The sequence below is a fragment of the Sphaeramia orbicularis genome, chromosome 5 (assembly GCF_902148855.1).
Source record: "Sphaeramia orbicularis chromosome 5, fSphaOr1.1, whole genome shotgun sequence".
Taxonomy (NCBI): Eukaryota; Metazoa; Chordata; class Actinopteri; order Kurtiformes; family Apogonidae; genus Sphaeramia; species Sphaeramia orbicularis.
The window spans coordinates 14,208,562-14,221,224 of record NC_043961.1 but is presented as its reverse complement, the minus strand read 5'-3'; the positions used below and the strand labels follow the sequence as shown (position 1 = coordinate 14,221,224).

General features: G+C 38.1%; 1 protein-coding gene across 1 annotated transcript in view; it reads left to right on the top strand.

Annotated features, from left to right (window-relative positions):
• Nucleotides 1-10,130, top strand: part of LOC115419501 (contactin-3-like) — a 144,369-nt gene extending 134,239 nt beyond the window's left edge. The window contains exons 5-6 of the mRNA XM_030134317.1: nucleotides 1,481-1,536; nucleotides 10,008-10,130. Coding sequence (XP_029990177.1) covers nucleotides 1,481-1,536; nucleotides 10,008-10,130 — 179 coding nt within the window. The remainder of the gene's footprint in view (nucleotides 1-1,480; nucleotides 1,537-10,007) is intronic.
• The last annotated feature ends 2,533 nt before the right edge of the window (nucleotides 10,131-12,663 follow it).

The following is a 12,663-nucleotide window of genomic DNA, read 5'->3' as shown; positions in this document are numbered from 1 at the left end:
CTACTGTTCCAAAATGTAATCACATCTATTCTGGATCACTGTTAATCCATAAACCCAATGTGGTATAATTCATCAATAGTTTTGCTGCTATAGACATTTGAATTTTGCCCATTATAAGTGATGGGAGAAAAAAATATTTTAAAAATTAATTTAAAAAATGTGAACTTTGACCTACTTTTCCCAAAATGTAATCACATCTATTCTGGATCCTGGCAATCTGTAAACCCATTTGGTATGAATTCAATCAATAGTTTTGCTGCTAGAGTGTTAACAAACAAACAAACAAACTGAACCAAAAACAATATCCCTTACCTCCCCTTTGGGGGCGGGATAAAAAGATAAAATAGGACTTTATTTAATCCCACCATGGGGAAATGTCACAGTTAACTGCAGTAAAATACAACAAGCAAGTGCAGAGAAGACTGGTTGAAAAAAAAAAAAAAAACATACAAGAGTGAAATTTAAATAGACAAAAAGAACTCTGCTGTTTATATAAATGTTGACATAAAGTTCGTCAACAAAAGAATTAACAAACACCAGTATCTGCATCATATCTCAGAATATTTGTTTTAAAGTTCCGTATTACCAGATCAGCCACAAAGTTCAGCATTGGTGCAAAAAAATCTAAAAAAAAAAAAACCAAAACCTATTTCTCCAGTTGTAAAATTGTAATGAGATTTAGATTGTATTTGTTCCATACAGTTATACTTAGTACAATGGCAAAGCAGATTTATTTATATGCATAGTTCATATACAGGGTAATTCACAGTGCTTAAAAAAATGGAAAAGAGAAAGTTAAAAACACACAATTACCATTCATGCATTCATTCATTCATTCATTTGTTTGGAGCAGAAGAAAAAAAAATGTGTACAAGGAACTAATATCTGAGCAAATACAATAATAATAAAGACCATCAAGACAAAATAGCAATTGCCATGTACACTAGTAATAACAAAATAAATTCAATATGTACTGCTCAAAAAGGAATCATTAAATACATCAATAATAATCAATTAAAATAAAGTCAAACACTATTCACAGTTAAATGTATTTTTGTATTTTGCAGCCAATAGTATGGTTGAATACTAATTACACATGCAGATAGATAATGGGATAGCTGTTGTAGATGCATTTACAGAATTGCAGTAGTAAACATGATCCTGCCATTGTATGTGTAATGGTGCACATGAGTATCTGTTAATATTTCACTAATTCCGTAGGATTTAATAAACTGATACCCACCCACACACATGCAAAACACTTCCACTGGTGCTGATGGGAGCTGGAGGGAGGATTTAAGAATATTTATGGTGCTACATTTATGGCTTAAACTCCAAATGAACATCAATTTATTACAAGCTCCACCAGCACTAAACATCACCGTGCAGGAGTAGGCACGTCAGCGCGGTGGAATTCTCCATATCAGCTAGTGTGCATGTGTGTGTGTGTGTTGTGTGTGTTGTGGTGGCGTGTTCGCAGTGTGCAGTCCACGTTGTCAATCCTTCTCTGTTGGGTATGGCCTCAAGGAAACGCAGGTGAGCCGCTGTGCAGTAAATCCCCAGTCTATTTGATTGAGAGACTTCATGCAAATATTGATGGAACTCAATGTCACGGCGAGTTCACAGAGCATGCTCAGATCAGTCGGCGCCTGCAGCAAAAGCACAGCAAATAGGGCTGTTATCGGACTGTACTGTAAGCCCCTCTACGCTTCATAGACGTTAGACCGGCCTGAACTGAAACCCACTGAATCACACACTAGGCCTTTTGCCTGGACTGAAGCACCTTTTTACACACTTTGATTCTGAGACGGAATTATCACAGAGGAATACAAATGCTGTCAGAACGCTGTAATGGCCGGTGTTCGTTATCATTGGTGGACTAGAAAATTAAAAATACACGGTTGTTGCTGAAATTAGTCAATGTAACCATTAACAGTGTTTTAACAGTGAATTTTAGAACCGTGATACCACCCATGGGGTTCTAAACTGCTGTTCTGATACCAGTAGTTTGCAATTTAGCCATCCTCATGGTGGAAGAAGTGACCATATTTAGACAAAAAGGGGTGGAGCTGCAGGAGCACAAGTGAGAAAGATAGTCAGAAGTGACCATATGTGGGCAACAAACAGGGTGGAGCTGCAGGGACAGAAATGGGTTAGAACCATTTGCAAGGGATTATGGGTGAGCTAACGCTAAATACTATCTTATTGATACAGTAAGATAGCCAAAAGTGACCATATTTGGACAAAAAGCTGTGGAGCTGCCAGAACACAAGTAAGTAAGATAGTCAGAAGTGACCATATTTGGATAAAAACGGGGTGGAGCTGCCAGAACACAACTAAGTAAGATAGTCAGAAGTGACCATATTTGGACAAAAAGCAGTGGAGCTGCCAGAACACAAGTAAGATAGTCAGAAGTGACCATATTTGGATAAAAACGGGGTGGAGCTGCAGGAACACAAGCACTCAGAGCCATTTGCAAGGGATTATGGGTGAGGTAGGGCTAAATGCTATTTTACTGACAGAGTAAGGTAGTCACAAGTGACCGTATTTGGACAAAAAGCTGTGGAGCTGCCGGAACACAAGTAAGTAAGATAGCCAGAAGTGACCATATATGAACAAAAAGGGGTGGAGCTGCAGGAATACAAGAGGTCAGAGCCATTTGCAAGGGATTATGGGTGAGCTAATGCTAAATGCTATCTTACTGACAACATGAGATAGCCAGAAGTGACCATATCTGGACAGAAAGGGGTGGAGTTGCTGGGACAGAAATAGTCAGAGCCATTGCAAGGGATTAGGGTGAACTAATAGGCTACTAAATATTCTTACTGACAGTAAGATAGCCAGAAGTGACCATATCTGGACAAACAAGGGTGGAGCTACAGGAACACAAGGGGTCAGAGCCATTTGCAAGGGATTATGGGTGAGCTAAAGCTCAATACTATCTTACTGACAAAATAAGATAGCCGGAAGTGACCATATTTGGACAAAAAGGGGTGGAGCTGTCTTACTAACACATTAAACGGTAAACTTTATCTAGCAATGTCACTGCTAGTACAATGCTTATTTTGCTTTATTTTTACTATAGCTACAAACCAATTCGTGGAAATTATTAACCATATCTACAGTAAAGTTGTTGGTCAGAAAACAAAATATTTCAGTCAATAACCAGAGGCTAAGATAAGATAAGATAAGATAATCCTTTATTAGACTCAAACCAAACTTCTTTTCACCCTAAGATCTTTATAAACAGGAAATATTTAATATGGATGTTTGACTTATTAACTGGTCCAAATAAAATAAATAAGTCCCCGACCTGAAACCATGCTCAGAAAATATACTCAGTATTTTAGAGACACTCTGTAGAATAACATGACCTCATAGTTCTATAACCCACTAGTTTAATGCTCACCATTTAGTCATGCTGTCTGCCTGGTCCTATATATAGAGAGACGAACATAAGAATTAAAATAAATTATTGATACCAATGCCATTACTGACTCTGCTTATCAATTCCTGGTCAATTTCCAGTTTTATTACGGCGTCTTACACACGTTTTCACAGCATTAACACGGCTCTGATTCGCTGTAAACATTCACTCCTGGTCCAAACATAGCTTTGATTATACAAAACAAAAGCCCACAGGCGATGGATGAAACTATACGTGTTAAAATAATTAAATAAAACTTCCGCAGCATGTATATAAACAGTTTTCCACGCATGATGTGGTTTTCCTCTCTGAACTGCACCCTGTAAACCCTGCTGCCTGTTGGCATTTTTTTAATAGAATAAATAGCTGTGTTTCACTTTCACAGCAGAGACAGACGGAGCAGAGACGCACTTAATGCACCTAATAATGAGCCTAATGTTACCGGTACCTGCTGACATCCAACTGAGAGTCCACAACACAAGTTTACCTGATTACCATTCCTGTAAGTCACTCTCATGGTGCTTTTTTTTGTCTCTGTTTCTGTTCGACTGGGCTGATATTTCCAGTCAGACCCCTCATCTCCGTCGTAAACATTGACCCGTGATTTGACGTCGTATGTAATGTGCATGAAACAGAGGCCGCAAGTCAACGTCCACTACAATTATCTTACAAACCAACATTTAAGTGGCAGCGACTAACCTCATTTACTGATGCCACATTCTAACATTTTACTTAATAGCTTTACTGACAGTTACAAAGTTACTCATTAATGGTTTATAGGTCAGTTGTAATTAAGAGACATAATATTTGGATGAATAGAGCTTTGCCATCGACTCATCCTGAACATGATTTATAGCTTTTTTTGGCTTTAGTTCATTATAATGATTCCATTAACATTTACATTAATGCTTAAAACTGCAGTGTAGGATCAATCTAACTGACCAAAAAAATAATAAATATATATAAATAATAATAAAATAAAGTAAGTGGTGCCAGGCACAATAAACCCCCACCCATCACATGTTTGTAACTTATTTTCGCATCGATCCAGCTGATGTCATCATGTCTATGTGTGTGCTGATGTCCGCGTATCTACTACCCTCTATATATGTGAAAGTCTGAAGTAAATGAAATAAATTGAGTTTTTCTAGACATTAGAAATATGGAAATGGGGAAAAAATATTTTAAAATCCATAAAAATTTTGAACTTTGATATACTTTTCCCAAAATGTAACCACATCTATTCTAGGTCACTGGCAATCTATAAACCAAATTGGCATGAATTCAACCAATACTTTTTCTGCTCCAGATGTAACATTTTTGCCCATTTTAAGTAAACGGGGAAAAAAAAAAGATATATATAAAAAAAAAAAATCATTAAAAATTTAAACTTCGATCTACTTTTCCCAAAATGTACTGGCATCTATTCTAGGTCACTGGCAATCTATAAACCCAATTTGGTATGAATTTAACCAATAGTTTTGCTGCTACAGACATTCGAAAATTCACCCATTATAAGTAAATGGGGAAAGAAAAAAAGATTGTGAAAATTCTTTAAAAAATTGAAGTTTCACCTACTGTTCCCAAATGTAATCATATCTATTCTGGGTCACTGGCAATCTATAAACCCAATTTGGTATGAATTCAACCAATAGTTTTGCTGCTAAAGTGTTAACAAAGAAAGGAACAAACAAACTGAACCAAAAACAATACCCCTTCCCTCCCCTTTGGGGGGCAGGGCAATAAAATTTCGCTTTGATTACAACACACACTTGCCATGACATCATTACTTTTTCCCATTGAAACACACTGAACCATTTTTTTACAATTTGATCCTGATGAATCCAGGTGTTGTCATCGTGGAATATGAAAGTGTCATCAGCGGAGATTTTCTTCGCTGATGACCTGGTCATTCAGTATATTCAGATATAACCTGACCTTCTATTATGGGGTGTTTATGCTATGCAGGGTTGCAATAAATGAATTTTTCTGTCCATAGTTACATTAATTTTAGGCCAAATCTTAACCCTTAATAGGTAACCATGGTGCCCCCCACAGCTACAGGTAACCTGGGGTCCAGCTAGACCCAGGTTACCTACGGTGATAAAAACATCTAAAAATGTTATTTTTTAGTCAGTTACAATACTTTATTGCTTATGGTATGAAAGGATAGCAATGAAACGAAAAAAAAATATAACAAAATTGTGCTTTATTTTCCAAATAAATTCTCCTTTGCTGCGTGAAACATAAACAATTAAAAACGTGGGGTCTGCTGGGACCCCAGGTTACCTATTAAGGGTTAAGGATCAGGATAAACTTTATTATCCATATGGGAAATTAGTTTTGGACAACAGTGCTACACGTTGCATTCGCAGTCGGACACATACGATAACAAACAGTCACAAAATGTTTAGTCAGCATAATCACAGTTGTGTATTACACCTCATGTATATATATCACCTCCCCCTCTAAGGTAAAATAAATAGAAGGAATATAATTAATTGATAATTTATTAATTGATGAATTAATTTAAAAAGATGGGAGTAATTCCATTCTTTAAAGAGTAAAAAGAGTAAAAGCAGTACAACACATAACTAGTAAGAACATGGGTAGTTTAAAAGTCAGACCTTAGGCAAGGTTGAATAAAAGTATGAAGGCTCAGGGCCCATTAATCGTAGCCAGTTTCTTATTTAACAGTTCTGCGGATGTTAGGAGAACAGAGAGCTCATAACGGTTGGTTTTGTACCTGCTTGCTCTATAGTGTCTCCTGAGGGGAAATAACTCATATTCTGGGTGGAGGATATGGGATGGATCTGTAATGATTCTGTGAGTCTGATGAACAAGTATCCGTTCATATATGATTGGAAGGACTGGTAGTCTTTGATCTTTGATTTTAGACTGATGATAGAGAATTGGACCACCATGGAAAGTCTTCTCCTTTACATTCTCTGTGATCCTCAATGTGGTTCAGGTCTGGACTCTGTGGTGTCCGATGGCATGTGTTAAATGATGCTCTTGAACCAGTCTTTTACAATCTGATCCTGAATGAATCCTGGTGTTTTCATCTTGGAATATGAACTAACTCCCACAGTCGCTCTTTGAACAGATCCTCTACCTCTGCTTCTCCATCTGGGTTCACACACAGCCTTATATAGAAGATCATATGATGATCTTTATATGGCTCTGGGTACACGTCCGCAGGCTCCTGGAAAATGGACTGAATTACGTACGGAATGTACGCAGAGGATGGACAACACGCTCCATCTGTATCTGTCTGTGTCTTTAACATAACCTGCAGTTAGTGTTACTTTTGTCAACATCATTTATTGTCAAAAGTCTCCACACTGCTGACATTAGTCCTCTGCTGCGTATCTGCTGCACTATGAGGTGAACGTCACGCTGGCGTCAAGTGGTATCAGTGTGTTTGTATGGGAGCACTTAAGTATTTGTTGCGATTTGTTGGGGGGGGGTTCCATCCCTACTTCTGCTGAATGAATTTCATCCTAGGGGAGTCAGCCCCATCAATGCTTACAAACCAATTGAAACTAGAAAAGCACTCGGAAAGCACAGACCTCCATCAAGGCACCCCCAATCACCCCCAACATTTAATCATTACCTCCGCCAAGGAGGTATGTTTATGCCAGCATTGGTTTGTCTGTTTGTCTGTCTGTGTGCAAAATAACTCAAAAGTTATGGACGGATTTGAATGAAAATTTCATTATTTTTTTAAATTTTTTTTTTTTTTTATTAGTGATAGTTAACAAGACAATGTGGACAGAAAAACAACAACCAACACATAAATAAAGGGAAACTCAAACAAATAAACAAACAAACCAAAAACAACAACACTGACAGAGTATTGACAAACAACAACAGCAACAACGTCATATTACAAAGAAAAAGATCATAAATGTAAAGAGCAACTAACCATATAGCTTGGTTAGGGGTGATAGGGAAAAGGGGAAGAGGGGGGTGGAAATGAAAGTGAGAAAGAGAGAAGGGGGAGTGAGGGGAGAAAATAAGAATTGTTGTAATAATACAAAAATATTTAATAATACCAGTAGCCTAATTTGCTGGAATTATTGTGGCAACGGTAGCGGCGGAGGCAGCCACAATACTACTAGTTAAATAATTTAATATTTGTAACAATGTATTTGTGTCAGTTACTATCTGATTTGAGTTTATATGGATCAATTTAAATTAATATGGCTGTGGGGGGGATGGGGGGGTGGAGCCCAGCACACAGAGCCCAAAGAGGGGAGGATACCATCAACCCCCCATATAACCCCCAGCACCCCCAGCAGCACAACCACAGCCCAATGAAAATGAAATTGAATGAAAATTGGATTTGGATGAACTTTTCAGGAAATGTTGGTACTGGCACAAGGAACAAATGATTACATGTTGGTGATGATTGAGGGAAGGACAGGGAGGGCGGGACGGATTTTTTTTTTTTTTTTTGTCTGTTAGCAAGATAGCTCAAAAAGTTAAGGACGGATTTGGATGAAATTTTCAGGAAATGTCAATACTGGCACAAGGAACAAATGATTACATTTTGGTGGTCATCTGGGGGAGGGGCAAATTTTGATGAAATTTTCAGGAAATGTTGATTCTGCACAAGGAACAAACGATTAAATTTTGGTGGTGATCGGGGGGGGGGGGGGGGGGGGGGCACTTATCTACCTTGGCGGAGGTCTGCGCTCTCCGAGTGCTTTTCTAGTTTGTTCCTTGTGCCAGTATCAACATTTCCTGAAAATGTCATCAAAATTCGCCCCTCCCCCAGATCACCACCAAAATGTAATCATTTGTTCCTTGTGCCAGTTTCAACATTTCCTGAAAATTTCATTCAAATCCGTCCATAACTTTTTGAGTTATCTTGCTAACAGACAAACTAGAAAGGCACTCAGAAAGCGCAGACCTCCGCCAAGGCAGATCGGTGCCCCCCCCATCTTGCACACGGACAGACAGACAGACAAACCAGAGAGGGTTAATTAGACCAATCCCACATTACAGGTGTCGCCGTCGCAGAAAATTAAATGTTTCATGTATTTTTACTTTGCATTAAAGGTGAATGTTCAACTGTTGGGCATGTAATATTTCATATTTCATATTTCTTCCACATGTGCAATAACTTCATACTCTCATATCCCAACATATTTGTATATTTATATACACCACTGCTGCTACTGTTTTTCTTAAAACTTTTTAATTATTTATTCTTTGTCAACGTGCAATAACTCCTCACTCCTCATATTCATACCCTTACATTCTTTAAATTTCTTAATACCTCTACCTCAGACACCTTATTGCACATTTGTATATAGAGCATTTTGCACTTTTATCTTATTGTACTTTTTTTCAATTGCACTATTTCTACTTTGTCTCTTTTAATATTGCTGCACTGATATGAAGAAGCTCCCCCAATTTCATTGTACAATGTATAATGACAATAAAGAGCATTCTATTCTATTCTATTCTATTCTAATAGGGCCTACTGTTAACTTAAAAAAGAATTAGGACTGTTGATTTCTTGTTTTTTCATGATTTAACCCCCCCCCCCCCCCCGTTTTTTTGATAAATTGCACCCTGAATGCATGCACTTAGTATCGGACTGATACCCGATACGTGCATCCCTGTTTACTATCAAACTGTATGTTTCTTTAATTGGCTGTTTGGTTCAGACTACAGCTGTCTACTTTTGTCATAATTGTGTAATGAGTCATATCGAGCTGTGTTTCAATGATATTCACTAAGGTAAATAGTTGAAACCTCAGGTGGCGGGTGGAAGACTCGCTGCAGCAGGTGAGATAGCGCCTGATGTATTATGTATGTACACTGCTGGTCTAAATTAAACTCATGTTACTGTATCTTATGAGTGGTGGAAAGGTATTTTTTCCCAACAGATTGAAGTGAAAAAGGGCAGGTTAAAAATATGCCTGAAATTTTTAGACAGCCCACAACACGGAAGGAGGTGTTAAATCTGTTCTGGCTTGTTTGTAAGTCTACAGTTTCATGTTTTCCACATGTACTTCAGTTTTACCATGAGATGTGTCCATGTGCAAGTTTATTATGTAGAACAGAGGTGTCAAACATAAGGCCCACCGACTCAAACCGATCCAACAAAGGTTCCAAACTGGATGAATTTGAAAAGTGAAAGAGTAGTGTAGATATTAACAGTCAATGGTGTTGAACTGGTCTTACTTCAGGTTCCACATACAGACCAATATGATCTAAAGCAAAAGAACAACCCATCACATATAAATGATGACTCCAAATTTTCTTCTTGGTTTAACATGAAACAAATATTACGGAATATTACGAATAATGACAACTCCAAATTTTTCTCTTTGTTTTAAGTGGGATACACACATCCTACTATATTGGACGTTCTGTGTCCGGTGCGTGTTTGTCCATTTGATGTTGCAGCACAGGAGGGCGTTTGTACGGGTTTTCCTCAACCTTCACAGGCCCAATCGCCGCCAAACTCGCTAAGTGAATAGGAATATTACCTGACTATCTACTATGCACACATTTATGTCCATATTCAAATGTTATGAGGTATGCTGGGTGATTTTAACAGGGTCCCAGCTCACCACAAACAGGCTCCCAGCTCACCTTGGACCGCGTTCCAGCTCACCACGGACCAACTCCGACCTCACCACAGACCTTCACACGCCTGATTGCTGCCAAACTCACCAAATGAATACCAACATTACCTGACTACCTACTATGCACAATTTCATGTCTGTATTCAAATGTTGTGAGGCTGGGCGCTTTTAACTTCTCATGCTATCGTACAATGGCACCACGGGTACAATGCTGCTAGTAAAGATTAGGGCTGGGTAAAAAAATCGCTTTAATCAATCTTAGATCGATCTCATTTTAATTTTGCGTAATTGATTAATATTGGATGAGATTGATTTTTCAGAGCTGGACCAGGAGTATGCGGAACCACGGGCGGCTCCGTCTTGCAAACCCCTGGGGAAGACTTGGTCTAGCTCGCAAAAAAGACACGGAAAAGACGCAGTGGGGAAAACCCTCCGCTGGAGGTCCTCTGGCCTCAAACTCGAACCCGCAGTGTGAAGGAACTGGCCGCCCGGCGAGTCACAAGCCGGTTGTTCTTGGAATAATAACTTGGATCCATACTATCACCTATGGATGAGTATGGAGTTAGAGGAAGAGGAAAGTGACAATGTCCGACCGCTACGCTCAGGCCTAAGAAATTTGGGACTTTTTCGTCAAAAATCGTCCCAAGAACACCATCATTCCCTCCTCTTGTATGTCCTCTTCCATGTTGCGTGTTGTGTTTTCCGGTTGTTGCTATGTTTCTTCTTCTTCATTTTTGATGGATTACATGAGATTTCTGTCTTGGAGGACTGGATTCTAGATCGGCGGTGGGACAGAATCGTTTTCTGTGTGTTATGCTATGTTGAGATTAGCGGAGCACACCACACACAGTACGATGAAAACTGTTCAGTGCCTGATTTTTTATCTTCATGTGTGGGGTCTGTAACAAATAAAACAATCTCTTCAGATTTAGAAAATCCTTATGTGTGTTCCCCGCTTTAGTGCAAAACTATCCTTTAACAATAAAATGTGAATAACCTGATTAAATAAATATGAACAACCTGAAATGTGTTAGGAAAATTAAGTGCGATTTTAACAATATTCTGCCTGTTACTAAATGTTTTGTACCTTCGTAGATCCGATCTGTAATGCACATGCATAAATGATAAGTTGAGTCATAATATTGTTCGAATTGCTCTAATTTTTCTTAAGAAATGTCAGTTTTTGTCAGGTTATTCACATCTTTTTTTGTTTAAATAGTTTGTAAATGTAAATATTTTCATCATTTAATATTATTATTTTGCAGTAAAGAAAGAGCAAAATTTGGAGTTGTCATTATGTATACATCATTATGCTTTTATTTTACTTGAGATCAAATGGAGCTGAATGTGGAACCTGAAAGAAAATGACTTTGACACCCCTGAAGTAGAACAAATGCTCAGTAAGGCTGCAGTGTCTGAGGAAAATCTGTAATGTGCAATAACGCTGTTGACGATATGGCTTGTGGTAAATAAACACCTAACTCCCTCCAGTCGCCTTCAAATTCACACCCTTTTATCTGAGGGGAGGTGACGGGGAGCCGGGTGCCAGTTCAGGGTGGAACGGTGTGAATGTGTGCTCCATGTATCCATCAGACAGGTCAGAGGTCCACATGTGAGTGTGAATGGATGGAACATGTAAATAAAATCCTGTTATTCATCATAGGACTGGGTGTTAAGAGGGTTATCCCCATATTCTTATTTTATCACTTATACTTGGCTTAGGTGAGAAAAAAAAAGTCACAGTGTTTAGTTGGACCACCTTACGCTTCAATTATGGGGTGTTTATGCTCTGCAGGGTCACAATAATTGAATGTTTCTGTCTGTAGTTGTATTCATTTTAGGTCAGATCTTGTATTGATGATGGAAGGTTGGACCACTATGGAAAGTCTTCACCACATTCTCTGTGTGGTTCAGGTCTGGACTCTGTGGTGTCCAGTCCATGTCTTAAAGGGGTCATATTTTGCTAAACCCACTTTTATTAGTCTTTGGTTCATTTATTTGTGTATTTGGATCCTAATAGTTCATAAAGTTTGAATTTGAACCAAGGTTCTAATAGTTTTGGATTTTTCATGATAGTTTAGTTTTATTTAGTTTTGACTTTTTTTTCTCTAATTCAGTTAGTTTTAATTCATTTTTAGAGCAGGTTTGTTAGTTTTTATTAGTTTTCTGGGTTTTTTTGTAAATGTTTAGTTTTAGTATGAATTTTAATTTTGTTGTATCTTTTCTCTTCTTCGCCGTCGTATTCAAATAAATCCCAGACAGGACTCTGCTTTCTCAGTCTCCGTGTTTCCAGGTAGAGTGGGGACCAGAAGACAACTGTAAACCACAAGTGATGAGAAATGACGGACCGTGAAGTGTCGTATGGTGCCGCTAGCTAAAATTGCTAGAGCAAAATAAATCGATTTCATATCAATCCGACGTTGACAAAGACGAAAATAAAGGGAATATTATCCGATATTTATAAGTTTTAGTTAGTTTTGTAAGCACACAATACAGTTTCAGTTAGTTATTGTTTTTTCTTTTGATTGTAGTTTTTATTTATTTCAGTTAACGAAAATGTTTTTACAATTCTAGTTTTTGTCATTTTAATTGTCATTTTCCCCCGAAATTACAGTTCTGATTGACTTC